Source organism: Mchenga conophoros, linkage group LG20 (genome assembly GCF_057382185.1).
Source record: "Mchenga conophoros isolate Kocher_MC1m ecotype Shallow Benthic linkage group LG20, M_conophoros_male_GT1.1, whole genome shotgun sequence".
In the NCBI taxonomy this organism is placed as follows: Eukaryota; Metazoa; Chordata; class Actinopteri; order Cichliformes; family Cichlidae; genus Mchenga; species Mchenga conophoros.
In genome coordinates, this window is record NC_140545.1 from 36,439,772 (window position 1) to 36,465,760 (window position 25,989).

A 25,989-nucleotide genomic window follows, 5' to 3' on the forward strand; every position below is an offset into this window, starting at 1 on the left:
TGTAAGCTCCACTGCTGACAAAGACACAGACGCTTCTTCAGAGTGAGATTTGATTTATGTTCTTTCATTGAAAATTAACAATTTTAAATAAAGTTACTTTAACATTTCATTAATCAAACGAAGAAAAAAACGGAGGTGATGATGTGTAACTGTGATTTAAACGCTCGAGCAACATTTGAACAGTTTGTCACGTCGGCTCGGTCTGGTTTTCCTCGCTCGCCTCAAATCCCTGAGACTGAAGTCAGAGCCGAGCTGAAAAACTGCAAACCAAACAGTAATACAGATGTAGTCAACATCCACAGATCAGTCCTGTGTGAAATATTAAGAACATACAGTGACGTGTGTCACGGTCGCACTCATAGTTTAACTGATTTACATCAACAACAGTAGAATTAAGGATTGAGGCATAATTTAAGGAAAGCACCTGGTTACAGCTTCATTACAGAAGCACACAGTTCATCAACGAGCACCACAGTAACAAAGGACCTCAGCCTTTAGGTCGTCACAATTTTATTGGAGGTAGAGTCTAAACACAGCTGAGCACACACTGGGTTCCTGGCCTGTGTTTGAGTTTGAAATGCATGACTTCATAGTTTTTAAAAAAGTAAAAAAGGTGATAAATAAAGAGCTGACATGTCCTCAGCTCTGCTGATGCCAGAGTGTCTGACACAGGTAACCTTAGACGCAGGTGTCAGATTCCTGCTCCCAGACACTGTTCAAGTGTCGCTGAATTTATTCAGCAACTTTCTTTTGCTCTGATTTATGTTTAAGTAAAAAAAAATAATCTGTTTTTCTCCTGGAAACAAGAAACATGATTAAAAATAGTTTTTCTAATTATCCTTCGCCACCAGGGGGCAGCGTGCTGACACTTTCAGTACTTCCTTTCAGCCCGTCCTCATGGCCTTTTTCACTCAATAAAGCTTACGCTTACTCACTGCACCATCTTGTGGTATGAAGTGGTATTACCTGAAAGTACACCTGGAATTAATTGAACCCAAATTTTAAAATGAATGAACCTGCAGAGGGCTCATTTGAACTGTATTAAAAGGTTTAAATTAGTTTGAAAAACATTGTTGTGCTGCTGAATCTCTCCAGCAGTGAAAGGTTCATCCATCAGCGTCGTCCTCAGGTGAGAAACCGCAGATACCTGCGCACAGACTGACACGTCAGCACTGTGTCGCTGATCAAATGACCACATCTGAACGGTAGCGCCTCCTCCTAACTCGACAGCTGCTGCTCTGCAGGGGCAGTGGAGGACTGTGAGGAGGGGGAGGAGGAGGTGGTGGCAGCTGTGGTTAGAGGAGATAAGTCCTCACAGGTGAAGTAGTCCTTCAGGGGGGCCAAGAGGTGACGGACGACGGGGACACACCACGCCTTCCCGAGCACCTTCTGCCGCTGCTGCCGGTTCATGTCCCGCACATCGGTGTAATGTTTAGGGAACCCGAAGACTCTGCAGGGAGGAAGGAGGACACCTTTAATAATCCACCCATCTAACAGGACAACACTGCTCGTGGCTCAGATAAAAACTCAGTGGATCCACAGAAATCAGCCCACAGGCTGTTAGAGACGAGTGGACGAGAGACGTTACAACCCTTCAGCCTGCTACCTTTCCAGCTCCGTGATCCACAGTTTGTCCTCTTTGCCGTTGTAGAGGACGGGAAGCTTGTTGACATTTTTTCCTTGTTTCAGGGAGTTCGCATTGGTGGTGATCGTCCTCACCTTACACATCTGGAACACAAGCATGAGAAGATCATGTGGCCGAGCAGCTGTGGACGGATCACAGCGAGGAGAAGATTCAGTCACTCACCGTGGCCTTTCTGCCCAGCTCCAAGCACTCCTGCAGGTCCAGCTTGTCGCTCTGGGTGGCTACGATGGGCCTGCGGGTGAAAAATAAAACTTTATTTAAAGCGCTTATCCGGCAACGCATTTGAACTTTTTTCCCCTTTTGGCCTTGGAGAATCTCAGTACCGTATTTTCACGACCATAAGGCGCACTTAAAAGTCTTAGATTTTCTTCAAAAAGTGCGGCGCGCCCTATAGCGCGGTGCGCCCTGTGTGTTGTAAGGAGGACGTAGTAGAGAACACCATGAGAACGTTAAAGGGTGAAGTGTGGGCGTTGATCGTATATACCGGGACAATCGCACATACCTGTATAAAAGAACAGGTATGTGCATTATGCAGGACATCGTTGTTTTAACAACCCTGAAAATGGCAAAGAGACACGCTTACGAAGCACAGTTTAAACTGAAGGCCATCAGCTACGCGGAGGAACATGGAAATCGAGCAGCGGCGAGAGAATTTAAGATTAACGAATCGATGGTTCGCAAGTGGAGGAAGCTGGAAAACAAGCTCCGACAGGTCAAGAAGACGCAGCTGAGTTTCCGCGGACATAAGGCGAGGTGGCCCGAGTTGGAGGAAAGACTCGAGCGGTGGATCATCGAGCAAAGAGCGAGCGGGAGAAGCGTTTCGACGGTCACCATTCGGCTAAAAGCAGTTTCACTAGCTGAAGAGATGAACATTGAACATTTCCGAGGAGGTCCGTCTTGGTGCTTTCGTTTTATGAAACGGTGCCATTTTTCCATCCGGACCAGGACTACGGCAGCGCAGCAACTTCCAGCGGATTATAAGGAAAAGCTGGCCATCTTCCGCTCCTACTGCAGCAAACACGTCGGCGACAAACACATCCAGCCCAGCCACATCACAAACATGGACGAGGTCCCGCTCACTTTTGACATCCCGGTGAGTCACACTGTGGAGAAGAAGGGGACCAGCACGGTAGCGATACGCACAACGGGGCACGAAAAGTCTTCTTTTACTGTTGTGCTTGGCTGCCATGCTAATGGACAGAAACTGCCGCCTATGGTGATTTTTAAGAGAAAGACTTTGCCTAAAGAGAAGTTTCCAGCAGAAATCATCATTAAGGCAAATGAAAAGGGCTGGATGGATGAGGAAATGATGAAAGACTGGCTGAGGGAGGTGTATGTAAGGAGACCAGGTGGTTTTTTCCACGCAGTTTCACTAAGAGTGGAAGGCAGCGCCGGGCGAGTTACGCCACAATTTGCCAATGGATTGTAGATGCTTGGGCTAACATGTCTGCTGGCACTGTTGTTCGAGCTTTCGCAAAAGCCGGCATCGTTTCCGAGGAGCCGCACGGCACGGAAAGTGACTCTGACAGTGAAGAAAGTGAACCTGGCATGTTTGATGGAGATTTAGCGCAGCTGTTCAGACACAGAGGATGAGGACTTCCATGGGTTTGATTGATGATAAAAATGTGAGTACCAAACTTTGTTTTGCTCCTGCTTTATTTTTAAATAGGCACACTTGTATGCTTGTGTGTTGTTGATGATGACGATTACCGGCAATAGAAATGTGAGTAAGGTACCGAACTCAGGTTTGCTCCCGCTTTATTTTTAAATACGCATACGGTATTTGTATGCGCCCTATGATCCAGTGCGCCTTATGTGTGTGTTAAATACAGTAAGGGCACACATAACTGAGACTGCGCCTTTTAGCACAGTGCGTCTTATGGTCGTGAAAATACGGTATTTGCTCTTATTTTGAAAGTTTCGTTGCTGCTAACCGCCACAGCCCTTCCTGTCTGCTTGGGTCGCTGTGGCCGTCCCAGAGCCGGCGTCGCTCGCAAAAGACAAACTTTTCCATCGGAAAACTTTTGTCTTCCTGGAATGAGGAAACGTGCACTCACAGAGCTCACCGGGCGTTTCCCTCTAACGATCTTTGCTTCAGATTTAATCACAGCGATTCATTAAAAGCTGCCGTCCTCTGCAGCTCCAGCTCAGCACAAACCCCACGATTCATGGAGGCCGCACTTCCAAAGAGGAAACTCCACGAAAACATGAAATATCCGACTAATATTAAAAAGATGCTAAAGCTCACGTACCTCCTCATTCCCGGGATGTTTCCCCAGAAGTAGCGAGCTCTGCGGGCCGGAGTTACGTGCATGGCGTCCACCATCACCGGGTTACACTGACGGGAAAACAAGACACAGTTTACACCTCGTCAGTTTAACTAAGGAAGCACACAGGAAGAGGAAGAGCAGAGGGTTATGGATCCAAACGGAAGTGAGTGCGTGCAGACCTCCAGGAAGCGGCAGATGCTGATTTTGTTGCAGGTGTTCATGGCGACCGTGTTCTCGTACAGCCAGAAGAACGGCCGCGGGTCGTCCTCTTTGGGCTTCAGCCACTGAAGGATGCGGTAGTAATCAAAGAAAAGCCTCCCGGTGCCCTCTGCAGGAGGGAAGTGACACAGGAACACCAACAATAACCTTTAGACCACTGACACCTGTGTGACCGGACGAGCTGCAGAAACCTACCGTAGAGGCCTTTCCTTAACGGGTTGACGATGGAGAGGTCGTTACAGGGGCTGCCGCCGATGAGCAGGTCAAAAGGTCCCCACTGCTCGAGCTGGAGGAGCAAAGAAGACGTGGTGAGAAAAGGGGGCGGGGCTTCACCGCAGCACTTTCTATATTCTGACCCGTCAAACACACTCAGTCAAATCTTCTGTCTCAGCTCAGAAAAACAAACTGGAGACGCCCTCTCAGTCTGTCCGCCACGTTGGTCTCCTGCTCGCACGGATACGTACTGCTGTGGAGACGCCAAAATAAAACAGAGCGCGTCCTCATTTGTGGAAAGAGGAATTACGAAGGACATACGCGTTCCTGAGTGATGTGCCGCACGTCTCCGATGTGGACGATCTTCCCGTCGTGGTTGACGGTGGCAACGGCGACCGAATCCTCGCAAACCTCAGAGGCGACGTATTTGTCTATTTTGATGCCCAGGACCTTGAGCACGTAGAAACCTGTCGGGACGCGGAGAAAAGAAGGGGCTGTGTGGAAAAGCAGGAGCGTATGGCCGTTTCACAGGAGCAGAAGGGCAGGTAAAGCTCACCTGTGCCGATGCCGTCGAACAGCGACAGGACTCTGACGGGTCGGCGGAGGTTTGCAGGGATGGACGGGTAGACGCGGTGAGGCTCCTGCAACAAGAAAAACAGCATCACACAAGAGCCGGCGTGATTTCTGACGAGACGACAGGAAGTCACACCTGACGCACAACACGGGGTGCTCCGATGTAAAAAAGTGTAAGTGAGTGGATCTGATGCCGACACCAACATTTTATTTCTAATTTCTATTTATCTTGAAGAGAATTAAAGTAAATGCGTCACCAACATAGTTTAAACCTCTACACAAACACACATAAAACCACAGAAGCACAGAACTCCTGATCCTGCTGCCACTGATGACTGCAGTTCACCACGTGGCCACAGGGGTCACTAGCTGTGACAGAGGGCTGCAAGGAGCTGTGTGCCGCTGCTGGCACGTCCTCTCATTTTAGTGTTCAAGTAGAAAACAAAGCTGTTTTGTTTTTTTATTTCAAAACTGCAGACATGAGCACGTTTCCCTCTGAACTCACTGAACTACCAAATAGCCCGTCCTCTGTCCTGCATTTTGTTCATATGTAAAACACAAACGCACACTTTAGTGTTCACGTGAGTTTGTGACGCTAACACAGCCGATCCCTCAGCATGTTTGTGCTCATGTTGCCTTCATATTCAATCATTTTTGAAGATTTTAATATTGCACAACAAACAAATCGTCCCTAACAGAAACGTCACCTCAAGGGACACACGGCGTTATATTTCTACGGGCTGCGAGTTCGGCCCGCTGCGCTAAGCAAGCATTACTTTGACAACTGTCGGGAATAAAAATGAACTTTCTGCCACGATATGGACGAAAGAATCTGCTGTGCGAGTACCTGAGAAAACCTTTGTGTGGGAGCTACAGTTACAAAAAGGGTTACGCAACACTCTTACTTTGCAGGTTCCCTTCACACAACTAAAAGAAAGTCATGAGTAAAACTGCTTGTAGGTCTTGTAGCTTATTTGTGAGAATCAGAGTCTAACCCAGCGTATGCAATAATGTGGATATTTAAAGATGCGTGCAAATTTACACTTATGGATAATTTGCAGGGGGCAAGAAGGTCCTGAGTTCAGTTCCTCCATCGGGGTCTTTCTGGGTGGAGTTCGCATGTTCTCCCCGTGTTTGTGTGGGTTCTCTCCAGCTTCCTCCCACAGTCCACAGACATGCAGTTAGTTGGGATAGGTGGAAACACTAAATCACACCGTAGGTTGTCTGTGTGCCCTGCCACGGACAGGAGGCGTGTCCAGGGTGTACCCCGCCTCCTGCCTTAAGACAGCTGGGATAGCCTGCAGCGCACGCCGCAACCCTGAGAAGGTTACGTGGAAGCAAATGGACGGATAATTTTTTAGTAACGCTGTTAGTCTCCAAGCAACTGCAATGATCAGATGCCCTGGGGGAGTTTAAGTCCATGTTAAAGGAAGTTCTTTTGTTTTCAATGTCGCTCTTAATTTGATGTGTTGTCAGATTTTCACGTGTTCGTACAGGATATTTTATTTGTTTTAATGTTATATACTTATGTGCTACATGTATTTGACTTTTGTTGCCATGGTGGCAGGAAATTAGATCTCAATGAGATTTTACCTGGATAATTGAATAAAGGACTAATAGAATCAGCACCTTTGAGGGCTTCCTGCACACAGATCTTTACCAAGGCTGGTTTTCCACTCACAAACTCCATGCCGCTGTCATTGGTGAAAAACTCCTGCACGCGGATGCTCCAGTCCTCTCTGGGGATCAGCGCTCTGTGGGGTCTGTGAGCCTGACACAGGTAGCAGATCCACGGGTCCTCCAGCTTCAGCGAATCAAACGTTCCCGGCCCGACGAGGATGTTCAGACAGTCCTCGCAGTAAGACCTGAGGACGGAGAACAGAGGTTAAGAACGGAGAACGTGCTGGCACATGCGGCCGAAACACTGAAAGAAGCTGAGAACCTGCAGCAGCCATCGTTGCCACACAGCAGGACGTCCATCCCGTAGCAGCAGATGGTGCAGTAGGACTGATATCCATCGCCGTCGTAACGATATAAGGTTTCTGTGAAGTTATCCTGCAGGCACACAGACACCATCACAGCCAGCTGCTCAGGAGGAGCTTGGACGTTTCGAACAACACACAGAAACAAAGGAAAACATCTGCTCAGTTCTTTAAAAGCTCTGCAGGATTCCTGTTTCTGCGTTAGGTCTACGCTGCAACCCGACACCACAAACTGCAGCAGCGTCCATGCAGCTTTAAACTGCGCGTGCTGATGGATGCACGGGTCCTTCCTCACGACTATCAGGGAGTCGAGCACCAAGCCTGAGAGCAGCTCCTCACCTTACACTTCAGGCACAGGCCGCCTTTAAACAGAGGGTGGAAGATCTCAATGTTGTCCGTCCCACAGCACAGACAGTACCCTGCAAACAGCACACGATCAAACACACGAGCGTATACACGCAAAGATTCCAGGCATGCAGCGCTGCACACTCACCCTCGATGTCCAGCTTCATGTCCACGATCGTGCTGATGATCGTCTCTGAAAGGAGCAGTGAGAGAGAGTGAGCCACGTTCACACCTGCTCAGGTGAGAGCTGACAGCGGAGGCTAACAGCTGCATCGCTAACAGCCGCCGAGCGTTACCTCTGTGCTTCTGGTCGGGCTGTGCGTAGGAGGCGGTCGGCTTGTTGACCTTGTTGTGGAGTTTGGTGTAGATCTTCTTCTTGCTCGGCATCCAATCAGACGACACGTCATCGTTCAGCTCGCCTCGCTTCTTATGAGCCTTCCTTCCTCTCCATCCCGTCTTACTCTTCCCCTTTCCTCGCCACTCCTCCTCCTCCTCCTCCTCCTCTTCTTCCTCCTCCTCCTCCTCTTCCTCCTTCTTCCCCTGTCTCCCCATCTTTGACCCTCCTCCTCGAGCTTCCTTCTCCTTCCGTGCTTTGGGGCCGTGCTCCGCAGGATGACCTTCCTTTTTGTTTGCCGTTGCTGGCTTTGAGGCCTTCCTGATGGAGCTGCAGGACAGCCTCTTCAGGCACACCTCCACATCTTTCAGGTTGATGCTGGAGGAGTCAGGAGAAGAGGAGGCTTTATGGGGGAGCTTCTTCATCACCCTCGACCACCAGTCTGCAGAGGGAAATCAAACATGTGATCAAAATACATCATAAATAAGACGGAGCACGTCAAGTCTGTCCTACTCTGAGCTCCTCCTGTACGACCCCTGACCCCGCCTCCACGACTGACACAGAAACAGGCGTTCACAGGTGAGCCACACCGTGACTCCGACTCAGTCAGGCAGGTAGTATCAATGTTCTTACCGTTCTTTGGAGCGTTGGGCTGAAATCCTTCAGGCCCCGACGGCTGGAAGCCTCCCAACGCCCAGTCCAACATCTGCTTCAGCAGCTCCTCTCTGCCCTTTGGAGGAGGAGCGAACTGCTTCTTACAGCGCCGAGCCGCCTCCTGGTGCAGAGGAAGGAGGACGTGTCACATACGAGCACACAGACTTTAGTTTAGCAAAACATATTTAAAAGAACATAGTAAGAACTCAGAATAATCTCAGGTTCCGTGAAGTTTTGACCTGTTCTTTACAAAACGAGTCCAGGACTCTTCAACTCCAGTATTTCTCCTGTTTGAACAAACACACCTGCAGGGACAGGTACACGGCCTCCTGGTAGGTGTTCAGGATGTTGAAGGAGTCGGCACAAAAGTTCTGGGTGAACGCAGCGAAAGGTTTGAGATCCTGCAAACTGACCTGGGATCAGAGAGAAGGAAAACATCCATCCACCGCGGGCCGATCAGCACAGGAGAAAAGCACAAATACAGATTTTACTAATAATTTAAAGCAGAAGACAAAGAAACGACCGTCTGATCACATCTGCAGAGGAAAGGACTCAAACTCAGGGCATGCACGCACAAACGCACACACACAACCCCGTTCAGCTATCTTAGTGAGGACCTTCATTGACATAATGCTTTCTCGAGCCGCTTATCAAACCTGACCATAGCCTAACTGTACCCCTGACACTAAAACCACATTTTGAGCCTCAAAAAGGCTTCAAACTTGTGACGACCGTGTGTGTGTGTGTGTGTGTGTGTGTGTCCTCACAAAGATAGCTAGACAGGAACACACACACACACACCCCTCATATTTGACAGGAGGGGCTCTCTAACAGCAAATCATTTCTCTTCTTAATCAAACATAATGAGTCTAACGTGACTGAGAAAACTCAGGAGAGAGAGAGAGAGAGGAGGTGAAGCGGGACGTCAGGTGACTGTGTGTCAACAGCTGTGATTGGATGTCCCAAGAGGACGAGCGAGGGACTCAAATGAGTATAAAAAGGGGCCCAGGAAGCTCCAGGTTGGTACTTCCACTGTGATTGGCTCTGGGGGCACCAGAGGAGATGCTGACACTGAACTCTGGTTGGATCTATGACCAGCTTTGTTCTGCTTGAATTTACAGTATCAATTCAGCAGGATTTGTCTCCCTGTTTCTTTATCAGAGGAGGACCGTCGGACGTCTTCATCAGTCAAGCTCTGCCCTGCGCTCTGGGTACGACTCACTGGATCAGAGCCTGGACTAAACAGAGAGCTGATCCACACTTCCTGGTTCCACAGGTCGACAGCATGGTGCGACTCACCTGTGAGGACGTCTTTTGTCCGTACCACTCCACCAGCGTCTTCCCTGGCGGTGGAGTTTCTCCTCTGCACGGCAGGACGACGGCCGGCCACAGCGCCGAGCTCCCAGCGTAACCCCAGACCAGCTCCCCCTTCAGGACAAAACACACACAGATGTGTTCACGCGAAACACTGTAAGTTTCTGTTGCCATAGCGACCAATGTGTGAGCAGGTGATTTCACAATAAGCTAAACTGAGTCGACACCAGCAAACACACTTTGCCATCGCTGCCTTCAACAAACGCACGCCGAGTTTCACATTTTTGTACAAGACGCTGCAAAATAAGAAACTGCCACGGTGTGAAAGCGCTGAAACTTTCTGATGTCCTTAAACGCATCGTTTCATGTGCCCGCCGCCTCCAAACTCAGCTTTCTGTTATTTGTTACCAACAAACTCAAACTGTCCCTGATTGAGAAGAAAAGTTTGGTGCTTGGCTGTTCAGCTGAAATGTTGTGCAGATGCGTCACACGACGGCTGCAGTGACACATCACTCATGAACACAGTAAACACAGACAGTGCTGCTAGTTAGCAGCTGGTGTGAAATGCCTTACAGGTGATTGTTCCCGCGCCGATGCTACTCGGGTCGGCGTGGCTGCCGAATCCTCGTCATCGCTGCTCATGACAAAATCAGACTTGGCCTGACGATTTCTGTGACCTGCAAACGAGACGAGAAGCGGCTGAAGCAGCTCAGCGAACAAATACAAACAGAAACGGCCCTTTCTTATTGCACCGGTGTGACATTTCTTACTGCGCAGCTGCCTCAGTCTGTCAGCCCGACACATTCTGGAAGCTTCTGTAACATCCACCACATCTGGATAAAAACAGGACACGCAGTCACTGATTAACATCAACGAGGCGTCACATCAACTTCGTGTCAGAGCTGCAAACTCCGGCGTCAGTCCTACCGGAGGAGTTTTCTGTGTCGCCCGACTCCTCCGTGCTGCTGTATTCCCTGGAACGCACAGGTGGTCTGGATTTGGTCCAGTCGCTGTCCTCCGATGAGCTCAGTTTGTCCACTTCCTGTTTCCTCTCATTATCGTGAGCTGTCTGGTGACGGACGGGTATCTTCCTCCTGCGGTTGTTGGGTCTTCTCGCCCACATCCCCGGTTCAGGCAAAGCTTTGGAGGCTTCTCGGCTGTCAGGAAAAGTCTTGGGGATGTTCGACACCTTGGGATTAAAGCAAAGACAGAAAAAAGGGAAATTATTTATCCCTTCCCACCTGGGTCGTGTGGGCCACTCACATGGCTTTGACCTCTCACCTTAGCAAACACCTGGGTCCGGTGCAGCGAGCTCGGCAGGGCCAGGAGGGTCAAAATGAGCCTGCGCAGCGTCGAGCCGGGGCTGACTTCGCTCACCATCTGCAAACAGACACGCGTCGTCTCGGCTCACGCACAGAGCTTTTATCCATGTATTTACTGCAGTAACCAGACGTGTGGACGTTCAGGCCACGCTGGTGCTCTCACCTTTGCCCAGGAAGTAGCTTCTCCACTTCTCGTCGCGTGAGTCAAACTGAGGTAGTCGTCCTGAAGTTGATCGGCTTCTGAAGAGGCGGGGTCACACAGACGCAGCTCTACCGCCATCTCTGACAGCACGCTGCTGGATAGCTTATTCTGAGGACAGGATGTTGCATTGCAGAGTCATTAGCAGCAGGTACAGACGGCATCTTATGAACACAGCGTAACAAAGTGACCTTTAAAGTGCACAAATCCTGCAGCCTGACAGCAGCTCACAGGAGCAGCCAGGACCGTGTGTGGGTCAGAGCATCTGGCTAATCTACCTACAGCACACATGTACTGGAAGCTCTCTCTCTTTGGGGAGCTGGCGCCCTGGTTATCGTCGCCGCCCTCAGGTCTAAACGTCATTTGAATCGACTACTCAGGAAATCAGAGACAAATACCATGTGCAGAATAATTTGGTGTATATCAAAGCAGCTTTGATTTCACACACTCGAAGGTGATTCATGATAAAGTAAAATGCAGATTTGAGGAGGGAATCCGACTACGAGCCAGGAAAATCCTGCTGCAGCCGCTTTTCTTAGACTACAAGTCGGCCGGGAATCAAACCAGCGACCTTCAGTGTACCAGCCCTGCTCTGCCTCCAGCAGCACACAAACAAAGGCGTCTTACGCTGACTCTGTGAGGGTCTTTCTGGACGAGGGTGATGTTCCTCAGCGCCGAGTCTCCGAGCTGCTCGGGAACGCTCTCGACCACGCTCCGCAGCGCCGCCTGGTAAAACACCCGCGCGTCCTTCATGAAGTCGGCCCTGTCCTCGTCGTCCAGATCCACGGCCGGGGTGGCCCGCAGGAGGTTTTTGACTCGAGCGCCCACTTTCACCTCGGCTGCGGGCAGCAGCTTCGCCTCGCTGCTGAGCAGCTTCACGTCTCGCCTCCTGAGAAAGTCGTCGAGGGCGGCCGGCTGCAGGACCCTCGCCGCGTACGAGTGAAGCAGCACGAGCGTGAGCTGCAGCTCCACTCCGACATTCGCAGAGCCATACTGCTGCAGCTCCTGGAGCGCCCGGAGCGGCTCCAGCGCGTAGGCGAGGAACAGGAAGTGTAGCTCAACTTTCGGATCGGTCAGCCGGACGGTGATTCGCTGGGTGCTGATGCGCTCGGCGTCCACGGCCAGCGCCTCAAGTTTAAAATACTCCACCAAATCCGTCCAGCAGCCCGCCATCTTCTGCACGGCGTGGATGAAGAACAAGCACTGCGAGGAGACGGGGCGGGACAGGTTGTGGTGCTCCACGTCCGCAAACAGCTCCTTCAGGCTGTCGTTGATGGAGGCGCAGGTGGAGTAGTGACGGTGGATGTCTTTCACCAGGTCGACCACGTGACTGAAGGATGTGAGGAGTCCGGCCTGGCACGCTCGTCCCGCCATCCCAGGAAGGCCGCAGAGCGATACCAAGCTGGGGCTGAAAAGCCGGAGCTGGGCTTCAAACCTCCGGCTCACCTGTGGGGGCGGAGCATCACAGTAAAACACAGCCAGGTTGGAGAGAGGAAGGCCAGCCTCCGTCAGCGCCTTCATCAGAAGGTCTGGATCTGACTCCGGGGCTCCGACTGCCGAATCCACGCTGAGCTGCACCGCGAGCAGCGCCCTCACCACGCTCGCACCCGAGCAGCCGTCGAAGTAGCCAATCAGGACGATGCTCGTCCTCCGGCCCCCGCCCAGCTCCACCCCGACGTGCAGGTACAGGCAGTACGGTGTGCTGCGGAGCGCGTTGATGATTTGGCCGGTCGGCGTCAGGTCCACGTCATCGCGGCAGTACTGTTTACTGAATCGCAGCAAAACATCGCCCTCGTCCACCAAGGAGTCTGTTGACTCCGCCTCCTTCACCTGCTCAGGCGGAACACACTCGTCTATGTTTGTTACCGACTCCATCGTCAGGTCCACCACGTCGTCCTCGTCGTCGGAGATCAGCGAGATTACATCATTTGCTTTTTCTTGCTCTATGGTTTTACTGTCCGTCGTCACGGTGACGGCGAGTTTCTGATTCGGCAGAAGAAATGCACCACCTGCGGGGGGGGGGGGGGGGGGGGGGGGAGAGCGTTAGGCGACAGCTTTGAAGTGAAGGTCACATATTAAACTTCTGGCTTTAAAACGAGCAGCGAAACATTAAAGCTTCAACGTTTCCGGTCGTGCTGACGATCTTTACCGTTTGTTAGCGTTTCTGACCACTTTTATAAACTATTACATAAAAGATATTAAATAAATGAAATAGCCTGTGGCAAATGTTTTAGTGTTGTCTGGTCACTATACATACTCTATGCAAAGTATAAAAAATGATATTTTCACAAACAAACTTCTTGTAGTTTTGCGACATGGTGCTGCTTTACGTGCACCCGGATATGCGTCATGCTTTACGGCAAAGATGTGTGGATCGATCCTGAAATATCGATTCCTCCGATACCAGTCATTTATGTTCTAGAATCGATTCTCACATTAAAATATCGATATTTTAGTAATTTAGGGTAAATTTGTAGTTTATCATTAACACAGTGGAAAGAAACTATAACATTCGGATCGTCTACACTGGAAGGAACTACTTCCTCTTCCGCCTTTCATAGTCATGTGCGAAATACGGCTGCATAACTGTGTGGCAGCCCCTGGCGTGCGCACTCACAACAACGGCTGAGCGTAAATGGAGTCATGTGTGGACGTGTTTTACCTCCACAAACAGCCAAGACGCAGTTTGCGATGTGGCAAGACAGTGAGGTTTCGTGGCAGCTCCACTGACCTCATCAAACACCTCAGAATAAATCATATCACAGAATATGACGAGCTTATGTTGAGGCGAACTGAAGAGGAGGAGAGGGACAGGTGCTGCTAGGGCGAGACAGACGTCTGTGGCAGAGTCCTTTAGTGCTGAACAAGCTCAAATGGCAGGTTTTTTATAAGTATACAAGTTATACAAGTAATCTGATGTCCTGTAATCATTATGAAGCTATATTATTACAATTACATAATACAATGATATATTGTATTATGTAATACAATGAAACATCAAGTTTTTGTATCGGTATCGGATCAGTATCGTCGATACCACCCTGAATTTTACTTGGTATGAGATCGGAAAGGAAATCAGTGGTAAATGGCCTGGATTCGAATACACTACATCCAGTCATCCACACACTGGTGATGGCAGCTACATTGCAGCCACAGCCACCCTGGGGCGCACTGACAGAGGCGAGGCTGCCGGACACTGGCGCCACCGGGCCCTCTGACCACCACCAGTAGGCAACGGGTGAAGTGTCTTGCCCAAGGACACAACGACCGAGACTGTCCAAGCCGGGGCTCGAACCAGCAACCTTCCGATTACAAGGCGAACTCCCATCGCTTGAGCCACAATCGCCCCTGGTATCGCACATCACTGCTTTACGGTAACTCAAAAACGATGGACGCTTGACAGGTTGCAGCTTCATGCCCGGACATGCACCAGGCAGAGACGGCTGCACAGGCAGCCCAAGAAGAAGCACTTTTACCAAAACGGGGTATGTCTGTGATTTGGTCACTTGTTGGGTTCAACAGCACCAACACGGAGCAGAAGACGCCCATTTGTAAGCTATGCTATAAAACTATTCCTGCGCCCGATGGCAACACAACAAATCTCTTGTATCACCTACAGAAGGCCCACGAAGAAGAATCCAGAGAATCCGAGCTAAACCAAGCTGTGGAACGACGGGAGCAAGTTGGGAAAGAAAAACTATACCAGCTGAAGATGTAGCAGCCTTTCACACGAGGCCCGTATGAGAAAACGTCCCAGCGCCATAAACAAATCACAGGCGCCGTCTCGCGTTGCATTTGTAAAGGCATGGCCCTGTTTATGTAGTTGAGAAGGACGGCTTTCGTGACCTCGTCAAAGTCCTTGATCCGAGGTACGTTATGCCCGGTCGTAAGCACTTCAGTAAAGTCGAGTTGCCTCGCTTATACGAAGCATGGCGGCCAAAGTAGAGCAGGATGTTTGCAGTGTCGTGCATTAAGCCTTGGCTGCTGACCTGTGGACGAGCAGAGATACGCAGCCCTGCATGAGCGTAACCATCCGCTTCATTAACGAAGACGCCGCGCTCGCTGTTGACAGACTGCGGACTTCCCACATGACCACACTGGAGTCATGTTAGCCCAAGGTATGAGTCTGCCGTCGCTACGTATTTACCGTGCATAAAGTACATTATGTGCGTATATACGTGCACGTAGTACTAGTATACATACACACATTAGTTTTACTAGCATATATGATATGCATGTTAGTAAAACAAATATTTTGGGCAGAAAACCTTGAAACTGTTGTGCACTTTAAAAAGTTCATTTTAAATGTATGATTTTGAAAATAAAGAAGGCCACAGCTGTTTTCCTTTGATGCGTTTATATTGCTGCACTAAAATGCACGTTTCTCATTTGTGACAGTTCCTTTAAACCTTCAAAATAAAGTTGGAGAAAAGTGAGCAATGACATCTGTCACACTTTTCAGAGAATAAGTGGAAACATTGCGGTATATCGTGATATATATTGTTATCGTGATATAAAATAATTCACATCGTGATAAATATCTTTTCAATATCGCCCAGCACTAGTTCCCAGCATCGGTTTCCCTGAAAACACGCTGTGTGACACCTGTGCGAGACACACCTAGGTCAGCAGGAACCAGGCTCTGTCCTCCTCTAGCTTCCAAGGCGTTGTACTCCCTGCCATCATTGTTCTCGTCGAAGAAGATCTTGAACCACTGGAGGAAGGTCAGAGCCACGGCCGAGTTCCTCTTCATCAGCGACTCGATGGGGATGTGCTAGGCAGAGCAACAGAGGATCTTTAGGTGCGTGTTTCTATCAAAGAACGAGCGCCAAGTCATCCTGCTGTTTCTAACACAGGTGTGCAGCGAGCACTCGCTTTAATGTCGGGACCTGAAAGCGCTGCAACACTCACTCTGATCACTCCGGCCTTCCTGAAAGCAGCCTGCAGCAAGGTGAAGTTGTGCAGAGAGTGCATGATGGTGTCGCACTGGAACTGGACCCTGGAGAGGTCCAAGGAGCCGGGAAACAGCCAGTCCATCAGCTGGCAATAAGCCGCACCTGGATACAAACAGAGCAGGAAGTATTACACATCATTTATATTATTAACACGGCTTTATCTTTACACTGGTCAAACTGGCTTTTCCTCGTTGCCTGTCATATATGTCCTGTTCCTGTTGCAGGGACACATGACCTGAGTTTCTAATGATGAGCCCAGTGCAGGGTCAGGGAAACCCTGTAAGCCACACACTCGGGCAGCACAGGTTTTTCCTTTGCTCTCCTTCCTGCTCTGTGTAAATAGTCTTACTCATGGTTTTCTTTTCACAACATGCACCACGAGGCACACCTGCTCAGTAAGAAATGATAGCAAGAAAGCTGGGCCACCGTCCACAAACACAGTAGTCCTTTTTAAGAAATGAGTCCTCGTCAGAGGGACAGCTCAGAGTCAGAGGCTGACACGGTTTCAGCATGTGCAGAGGACGGAGGCTGAAGATGAAGCCGCCAAGCAGGAGGAAAAGAGGAAGACCTCAGGGGAGGTTCATGGATGTAGAAAAGGAGGACAGGCAGAGGGTTGGTATGACAGAGGAGGTGGAGGCAGATCCTCCACTGTGGAGACCCCTAAAGGGAGCAGCCGAAAGAAAAGAATCCAAGGAAAGGAGGAAAGAATAGGAGTGATGTGCGAGTGCCTGTTGGTTTCTGTTAGCCAACCACAGATGGGCTCAGGAGGACGGAGAACTCCACGTGAGAAGTAAGGCGGAGGCTGTTAGCAATGTACCAGCATCAGCCATGCCTGTTAAAACACACCCACCTGTGCATGCCTGCTCCACCTTGGTGAAGCTCGTCTGTAAGGTTTCGTTTAGCCACGCCAGCAGCTCGTAGCGATTATACAAAAACGTCCCGTTCAGGGTCACATGCACCGCCATCTCCGAAAGGCACCTGCACACACATCACAATGTTTTTAAAATCATACATCAATGCTGCAGCCCTGCACAGACTGGCGACCTGGCCAGGCTCTACCCCGCCTTTAGCCCCATGATAGGCTCCGGCTGGAGGGATGATACATGAGGCAAAACAAATATTACTGAGGCATGCATTACACAAGAGCCTGATGAAGTCAGAGTGACATTTACACACGTAAGAACACTCATGCAGTAATATTTTCCTGTAAGCGCCCCGAAACGAGCCCACGTGTTTGCACAAATGTCTGTCCAGAAGGTTTACTAACAGTTTGAAAGAGCCCGATCTCCCTCTGCAGACCTCCGTCACAGCGTCACGGACACCGGGGTCACACAGTGCTGCTTCAGGGGCTGACCTCTTCCTCTGTAACGACTTCTTCGTGAAAGCGTTGCATTTAGGGTCCCATTAAAATGTCGTTTACTTCACATTCAATCTATAGAATGGAAACGAACGAAATGAACACGAGCGCATTCTAGGCGAAGTTGGAATTCCCGAGTTTCCAGCCGGAATCTTCAACTGTAACCTCCCCTCAAGTCTAATTTACAACTCGGCGTAGCCCTGCCCACCCCGAGTTAACGATCACGGCTGCGTTTACGTGCAAAAACAAAAACACTTCGTTGTATTGCTAAAGACGCAATCTTGCGACAGACAAAACCTTAACACCGGGACGCACGCATCGGAAATTCCAAAGTTACCGGAACGCAGCACACATTCACAGTGGCCTCTACACCAATCAGAGCAGAGCGGGGGTTATTCTAGCCAATAGAATCAATGGAAGCGGCACCGATGCGCTCTTAAATTTGTTTCCGGAAACTAACACGTGGGGCTGCCGTCGGAATAAAAACAATCTGATCTCAGGTCAGCTGGAGTCATGGTTGCATGTGTGATAAAGTGCGGCTAACAATACAATAGCAACTACAGCATTTAACGGCAATAACACCGCTACCGTTTAGAAATTGTCTCGGAGTTTAAGCGGTCACTCGGTGGTCAGCTACTTTTGTTCACACCCCCACTTTCATTCAGCTGACTTTTACTCTGAGTTCCCAAAAAGATGATTCTGTTCATCTGGACGTTTTCAGTGGGAAAAACGTTTCACCACACATTCAAGTGCCAGATAGTTTCCCACCTTATAAACAGCACTTTTGCACAATGCCTTAAACTAGCCCACTGAACGAACAATGGCTGTGAGGTCAGCTACATGATCATCATTTACTCAGAGACCTTAATAACACAGCGAGATATCCGCATTAGCTCGCGACGCTGACTTACAACATCAGTACAAGTTTACGGCAAAGTCACAAACGGCCTGTGCGCTCCCGACGGTTTATTCTAGAAGAAATGTACAGTTTTCGTTTAAAATCATGGTGAAACCTTTAGCGAATTCATGCAACAGGCTGCTAACAAACATGGTGGACTTACCTTCTCTGCTCAGCTCGCTCTGACCGATTCAAATACCAAAGAAGTCAGCCTCGACGACCCCCAAAACCCACCCAGCCCTCTGCCGCGGAAAAAAAGCGGGTGTTTGACCTAGTCACTCAATTTAAAAACAGCCAGAAGTGTGAATAAAATAAAGGCCCACGCCCTTTAACACCACAGGGGTCGAAATTTAACTTTAAATACCAGCTAGCCAAACTCTTTGGTTATGTTAATGTCGCTGTTACTGAAACATCCGGTTCTACAGCTGCTAGCTGCAGTTAGCTTTAGCTCCTAGCGTCACACTAGGCGACATCGGAGTTAGCAGATTTTCCGGTTGGCTGTTCCGACAGCGCTGCTCCACGAAAAAATCGCTTTTATTTAAGCTAACCGTTTACACTATTTAAGACAGAGTAGTACAGTTGTAGAGCTCTACGGAGAAACCACAACAATCAGTACTTTGGCGACAGTGGGAAGAAAAACCTTTAACAGGAAGAAACCTCCAGCAGAGCCAGACTCAGGAAGGGAGGAAAAAAGACATGCTGTGGATGAGCGCCAGAGAGTGATTAATAATTCATAATTAAATGCACAGTGGTGTGTAAACACATAGTATGTTATTTTATCTTATTCTATTCTAGTGTATTTCTTCATTTTTGCTGTTTGTAACTTTGTACTGTCCAATTTCTGCTGTGACCCAACAAATTTCCCACGTGTAGGAGTAATAAAGGTTTATCTTATCTTAAAAGGGGTGAGAGAAGGATAAATACTTAGTGCATCATGGGACTCAGCCTACACTTTTGCAGCATTGCTAAGGGAGGATTCAGGGTCACCTGATCCAGCCCTGACTACATGCTTTAGCCAAAAGGAAAGTTTGAAGAAAGGAAGGCAATAAAAGAAAAGGATAGGGAAGGAACAGGGAGAAGACAGGAGAAGGAAAGAGGAAAATACAATCAGTGGGTAGAGGAGAAAACAGGGAGCATGGGAAGAGTACAAGGAGTGAAATTAAAAAAGTGTGCGCTTCCTCTCAAGAGCATGGAATAATCCCCAGGCCACACTGCAAAGAAGAGTGAGTGGGAGCTAGCTCATAGTGGCTATGCCTCCCTGAGGCAGCAGAACAAGAACTGGCTCCTCTTACCAAGAGAGAGGTTCAACAGCATCACAAAATAATATTAAGGGCTTCTCACAAAAGGTTGGCTGAGTAGGATACTATTGGTTAAAAAATTTCACTAAGCACCACGCAAGGCGTGGCATACAAAACCATGAATTGCTCTCAGCTGCAAGGGCCGCACCACTGAACAAGCAGGTGGTCAGTCAGTGGTTTCCAGTTTATGACAACCTGCTCTGCACTCCCAGCCTCGAGGGCATGCCTTCCCATATGTATGGAACTGCGACGAGTCTGGTCCACAAAACCAGTACTCCTTAACCAAGGTGCTTGGAGTGATTGGCCAACCATGTCTGGAGGTCTGTGCAGGTGAGAAAGGTGAAACTACCACCTGCATGGCAGCCTTCAATGCAGAATGCATTTTCAGTCAAACTGTGATTATGTTTAAAGGGAAGTGGCTACGATGTGAGTGGCTCCAACAGTGCCCTGAGAATGTTACTGTTCAGGTCTCAGATAATGGCTGGATTAATGATGTCTTCCTAGAATGGGCTCAGTTGTTTGTTCAGTCATTACCTAAGGATGATGCCAGAGATCTAGATGGACTTGCAGACCCCAGACAGCACCAGCACCAACAAGCAGACCCCAGACAGCACCAGCACCAACAAGCAGACCCCAGACACCACCAGCACCAACAAGCAGACACCACCAGCACCAACAAGCAGACCCCAGACAGCACCAACAAGCAGACCCCAGACAGCACCAGCACCAACAATCAGATCCCAGACACCACCAGCAATAGCAAGCAGACCCCACCAGACACCACCAGCTCCAGCACCAACATCCAGACCCTAAAATCCCTCAGCCCCATTCATCCCCCTGCAGCGGTATCTGAGGTGCCCTCAACCTTTACATTCTTGGATGGTTGGATCTGAAGAAATAACAGTCAACTTTGAATGTGTTCCTGAGATAGAGATGGTCTTTAACCTGTTCACACCAAAGGAAGAGCCATCAACCTGAACTTGTATTACATTCAGTGATCTGTGTGTCCAACCAAAACAACAGAGGACTGTCAGAAAGAGGGCCAAACCTCTGTCATTTGTCTTCACAAGCGATGGACACGTAGACTACGTTTCCACCAAGGCAGTGCAAACTAAAAAGATAGAAAAGACCAGAAGAAGCAAAGGTGCAAAGAAGGATGACGTGCCCTGCAAAGCATGTAAGGCAGTCTATGGAGACAAAAGTGACCCAAAGGCCAGTGGGGAGTGGATCAGCTGTGGGAACCGCAGCGCCTGGTTCCATGAGACGTGTGGAGAAGAAAGTGGCATCTATGCTGACGATGGATTCTTCTGTAAAGACTGTCTCTAAAATAGAACATACAGTTCTTATGAAAATGTTGTAATAATTAACTAATTCTAGTTATTTTTAATGCCAGTGTTTTTATTCATGAATTATTAAATCAACACTTGAATGTGTTCATATTTGTTAAAATGAGTTCAAATCAAAGCTGACTGATAAAGTGGCCCACTTTACCCTAAAACACTGCTCATCTCAAAAATGTTTCAAAAGCTATAGGACCTGAATAATTATAATTTATGAAATTAAATCAAGGTTTACATATTGAAAACAACTCATTAACAACAAAAACACAATTCAGTCTCACTTAGTGCTTATTTTGCAGTTTACCAAATTTGCCAAAAAATATGAAATTTGCCAAAAAGTGTCCCAGTTTAACTGATTTCACCCTGGAGATAGTGTCTGTCTCCCGAAACCAAACTGGAAGCTGGTTCCACAGAAGAGGGGCCTGAAAACTGAAGGCTCTGCCTCCCATTCTACTTTTAAATACTCTAGGAACAACAAGTAGGCCTGCAGAGCGAGAGCGAAGTGCTCTAATAGGGTGATATGGTACTACAAGGTCATTAAGATAAGATGGGGCCTGATTATTTAAGACCTTGTATGTGAGGAGCAGGATTTTGAATTCTGGATTAAACAGGAAGCCAATGAAGGGAAGCCAAAACAGGAGAAATATATTGCAGAATTTTGGATCAAATAAAGTTTTTTTAGGGAATTTTATAATGATAATAATAGTAATCAGTTACAGTAGTCCAGCCTAGAGTAATCAAGTCATGAACTAGTTTTTCAGTGTCACTAATTGCTTCCTTGGCGCAGTAGTTAGTCTCAGATGGTCTCACCACCTCTGACTTCTGACCTCAGCTCGGTTTTTGCCCTCGCACCGTGACCAATTTTGGCGTGGAAGATGATGTCAGCGTTTCAACCACCTTTGGTTCCTTCAGGTTCTCAGAAGTTGTGGTTTTAGTGGACTACAGACGTCAATCTTGTCTTTTTGTGAGATAAATCACGATCTCTGTCTGTTCTGTGTTGTGAGATATTTCATTCTTTGCCTGTTGTCTGAGTTACCTGGTTGTGCTCAGAGGACAACACATCTACTCTGATTGGAACAGTTTTCTGATGGGGCTCCACAGGGTTGTGTGTTCGGACTGCTGAGTTATTATCACAGTGAGCAAAAGCAAAATAAAGTCTTAAAATTACACATAAAATTAACCAGCTTAAGATTTTTTTTTTCTAATGGCAACTAGATGAATATTTAAGTCACAGTGCTGCTTGCTGATCATTAGTGATGGGACGTTCTGTATCGAGGCTTCGGAGCGTGTGTCGAGTAATGGAGGGGGCGTTTCCGCGAAGCGCGTATCGAGGCTTGCTTCATTTATGGGAGGAGCTGAAAATGATGACGTCCGAAGCCTCGCTGCCCGGCTGTACCACGTGACTGGTTCATGAAGTGGTTCGAACTTTGCCGCGAGATATGACAGCGATATAAAGCCCTCAGACTTCATTCAAAATGTGGGTGTTTGATGGAGAGTTGCGGTTAGAGAGAGTTTGGAGACCGTTTGGAGGTTTATGAGAGTGAGGAGAGAAAGTCAGGAGAGAATGGAGCCAGCTAAGAAGAGGAGGATGTCCTCCCCTGTGTGGGAACATTTTGATTTTATTCCTCCCAACAAGGTATGTAAATTTCTACAGAAGATGTATTTTCATGATACTGATGGTGCAATACAATTTATGTTGAGCTGTCTGTACTTTTGTACAAGGTGAAGTGTTTGCTATGTGCCAGGGAGCTGGGATATAACAACAACACCTCATCCATGCTTAGGCACTACAGAGCTTTGCATGAGAATAAGGGGGACACCGATTGTGGAGCAAGACCAGGTGAGCCATCAAATGCAATGATAATATAGGATGCAGTAATGTTACTAAATGATATAACAATATTATACAACTGTTATAAGTTACGTATGTCATATTTATATTTGTGCTTTATCTTTATTGTCTTTCCTCAGGAGAACAATCTCAAATAGATGAAGACCTGGTCAGCATGGTGATTGAGGACTCCCAGCCATTTAGCATTGTGGAGGACAAAGGATTTAAAAGATTTGTTAAATCATTAAATCCCAGCTATGTTCTCCCCACTAAAAAGGCCATAAAAGCAGTGAAAATTTAGTTTTTACAGAATAAAATGTGAACAGGCAGGACTGTAGCTGTCCATACCTCAACGTTACAAAAGCACAACCACTGTCCACACCCCAACCACACCTCACCTCACAGTAAATGATCATTTCCATTTCAAGCATTTCCAAATAATCATTTCCCATACTGCCACTATAAATATACACAGTATGCTGCATCACTACAATATACATGTTTTACACACTCCTTTTGTTGTTGACATTTACAGGCTGTGTGCAAAATGCCACACTCTTCAAATTCATGCCAGCTATTATTTTTACGTCCAGTAGGTGTCCTGCTAGAGCAAATGAAGCTTCATGAAGCTTCGCGTTGGGGTGAACCAATTGGATGAAAAGCTTCAGTGCTTCATGGGGCTTCATCTGCCCATCACTACTGATCATCACCTCTCTTCCTAACCTAGCTCCAACAACTCTTTCCCAAATCTTCCCGGTGTGGCTCATCAGCTTTATCCCTCTGTAGTGACTACAGCTCGGCTCGGAGATTGTGTCAAACATCTCAGAAAGAAAGCCACTGCACTTCTTTAAGTTTAGCAAAGACGAAGCTTCTTCACTTCTGAGGTGAAACGACTTCACAAACCGTAAAGCAGTCCAGCCGCTTTGGTTCCACACTCCTCAGACCACCATGACCGGATGACTGCGAGCCTACAGACCTAAGCCTGGTCACAAAGCTCTCGCTCCTACACACCTGCCTCCACCTCTGCTCTAAGGTTATGTACGATCTGTAGCCAGTGGCCTGGCTGTGTGCTGCCGTCTGTGATTGGAAGAAGAGGCTTGAAAAGGAAGTTATGAACGGCTGTGTGAAAGTGAAAGAAACTAGAAACCGACGACTTGAGCGCCCTCTGCTGGAATCAAGTTAAACAGCAGCACAGACTCGCTGTGATTAACCAACGAAATTAGTTTAATCGGGATTTTAAAGAGTTTTAAAGAGTCTACTTAGCACAGCTGTACTCTTCCGTTTGTGTGAGGTTCACTGATATCGCTGCTGGGTGGGGGCAGAGACCCTGTTTACCTGTCGGAGCTGTGGCGCTGGCTTCCTGCCGGTGTGTGGTGGGCTTCCTGCTCGCTGGGTGTGTGCTGGTCCATATCTTCTATGAGGACCCCCGCTGTTTGTTTGCCGTGCTCTGCAGAGCTGCCGTCTCAGTTTGTCCCACTTTAACCTTTTTAAAGAACAACGCCCGACGTCCAAGGGCAGAGGGAGGGGGTGCAGGGCTGGAGTCCAGGTGAGGCTGAGGATGCCCCGGAGACAGGAGTGGTGGGAAAAGCTCGCCGGCCCTGTTTGATAAGCTGCGGTTCCCTGAATGATCCGGAGAGAACAGGCCGTGGTCTCCGGCAGGACTCGCTGACTCTGTCAGGTGTTTCCGGATTCTCCTTCCTACAGGTGAGCGCAACTGATGTGCGCAGTAGAATCATACTGTCCTGCTAACCCAGAAGCAGCTTCCTGTCATGTTTGATGTCCAGATAAGTGACTCCGAGTTTCCTGCGTTTATTTTACCGAGCCTCCGCCCCGCTGCTTCCCACTTGACCTCTTCCTCTTTTTGTCTCCTCCCAGTGGAAGCTGCTGTGGATGGTTTGGCCCCTGCTGAGGGGCGAGTCTAGGTGACTCCGTCTGAACACCAGGACGGTTTCATAACTCACCACGTCTCTTTAGCTTCTGCTGCGTTTGATCGATGATGTGTTTTCCCTGAACGACGCTCAAAGTTCCCCCTGATCGCTTCACTCTATCCCACCGTCAGTGTTCACACAGCCACGCACAACGCTGACGTGACATTTCAGGATAAGTAACCACTCGGCTGTGTCCTTCATATGTTAAACACGCAGTTACTCACCCGTTTAAAACGCGCGCGCGCGCGCGCGCACACACACACACACACACACACACACACACACACACACCGAAGCCGACCCCTCATTCCTCAGCATTTTAGACTGAGTTATAAGTTCACGTTTTTAGTGTTGAGACAAATGAATGCAGACAACATTTAGATGACTCCGGGTTCTCTCGTATGTACTGAAACTCTGCTCAGTTTCAAATGAAATTTTAATGGACAGATGCAGATCGTTCTCCTGAGCGTGGGTCACTTCTTGGTCGGTTCTCTTCCAGGTGAGGTGAAGGACAAAAGGAGAGTTTTGAGGTTGTGGAGGTTAACGGTTTATAAAGAAGCTTGAGAGCCACCTGTGCAAGCTGGCTTTCATGTACTTTGAGGTGTTTCTGCTGTTTCAGCTGCCAAGTCTCATTTTTTATGAAGATAAATATGAAAATAAATAAACTTATGAAGCATTGTATTGTGATTCATGTAAATAGTTAACACAGATAATTGTCAACATGATTTGAAAACCTGCAAAGACATCAAGTAAACTGAGTGGACTCTCTTACTGTAGCTTTGCATGACACAGCTCAGAATGATCAAGGTTTGCACAGCAGGTAGGCGGGGCTTCTCCCCTCTCTGTGATAAACTGAGTGTTTAGAGCGGCCTGCAGTCTGAGCTCACTGTCGTCACTTCCAGAGTGTATGTTTGTTCTCTCTCCCTGAGCCTGGTTCTGTTTCCAGAGATTTCTTCCCGTCGCCAGGTGCTTGCTCTTTGCTCATGCTCTTAGCCTTAGTGTACAAAATGTGTTAAGGTGATCTTTGTTATGATTTGGTGCTATATAAATAAAACTGAATTGCTGTACATCAGCTGTGGAACACCAGCTCATGTGCTTTTTAATTGAGAGCAGCAGAGGCCAGCTGATCACCGCTTCACAAGCATCCAGGACCAAGGGGAAACCCCTGTGCTGCCCCACAGGTTCACGAAACAAGTCATCATGTCACTTATTTCTCAGTGAATCTTTTCTTCATGCTGAACTTTTGGACCTGATCCTAGGCCCCGCCCAGCAGCCAAATCCCACTTTAACCCCTGCTGGCACAGTGTGAACG

At 48.4% G+C, this 25,989-nt stretch overlaps 1 protein-coding gene across 3 annotated transcripts; it reads right to left on the reverse strand.

The window, feature by feature from the left end:
* Positions 1-39: 39 nt before the first annotated feature.
* Positions 40-24,873, reverse strand: LOC146551360 (uncharacterized). Of its 3 annotated transcripts, none has more exons than XM_085260680.1 (26): positions 24,085-24,873; positions 16,876-17,003; positions 15,982-16,127; positions 15,691-15,844; positions 11,698-13,079; positions 11,035-11,181; positions 10,831-10,929; positions 10,477-10,738; positions 10,320-10,382; positions 10,123-10,226; positions 9,535-9,663; positions 8,541-8,648; positions 8,215-8,356; positions 7,544-8,023; positions 7,396-7,440; positions 7,242-7,321; positions 6,863-6,975; positions 6,602-6,785; positions 4,904-4,988; positions 4,669-4,814; positions 4,330-4,420; positions 4,095-4,243; positions 3,898-3,983; positions 1,808-1,877; positions 1,607-1,728; positions 40-1,450 (listed from the first exon to the last, which is right to left on the reverse strand). In XM_085260680.1, exons 1-26 carry the CDS (start codon positions 24,156-24,158, stop codon positions 1,219-1,221), a joined length of 4,821 nt encoding a protein of 1,606 aa, XP_085116806.1. In that variant the 5' UTR covers positions 24,159-24,873; the 3' UTR covers positions 40-1,218. The 3 variants fall into 3 exon arrangements, with proteins under 3 accessions (XP_085116806.1, XP_085116807.1, XP_085116808.1); XM_085260681.1 differs by lacking the exon at positions 24,085-24,873 and adding an exon at positions 18,444-18,845; XM_085260682.1 differs by lacking the exon at positions 24,085-24,873 and adding an exon at positions 17,293-17,889.
* Between the last annotated feature and the right edge of the window lie 1,116 nt (positions 24,874-25,989).

Coding starts and splice junctions, on each gene's coding strand:
- LOC146551360 (XM_085260680.1), bottom strand. CDS start 24,158: ATGGACCAGCACACACCCAGCGAGCAGGAAGCCCACCACACACCGGCA. Junction 8,024..8,214: donor GCCCAACGCTCCAAAGAACG/GTAAGAACATTG, acceptor TTCCCTCTGCAG/ACTGGTGGTCGAGGGTGATG. Junction 7,441..7,543: donor GCCCGACCAGAAGCACAGAG/GTAACGCTCGGC, acceptor TGCTCCTTTCAG/AGACGATCATCAGCACGATC.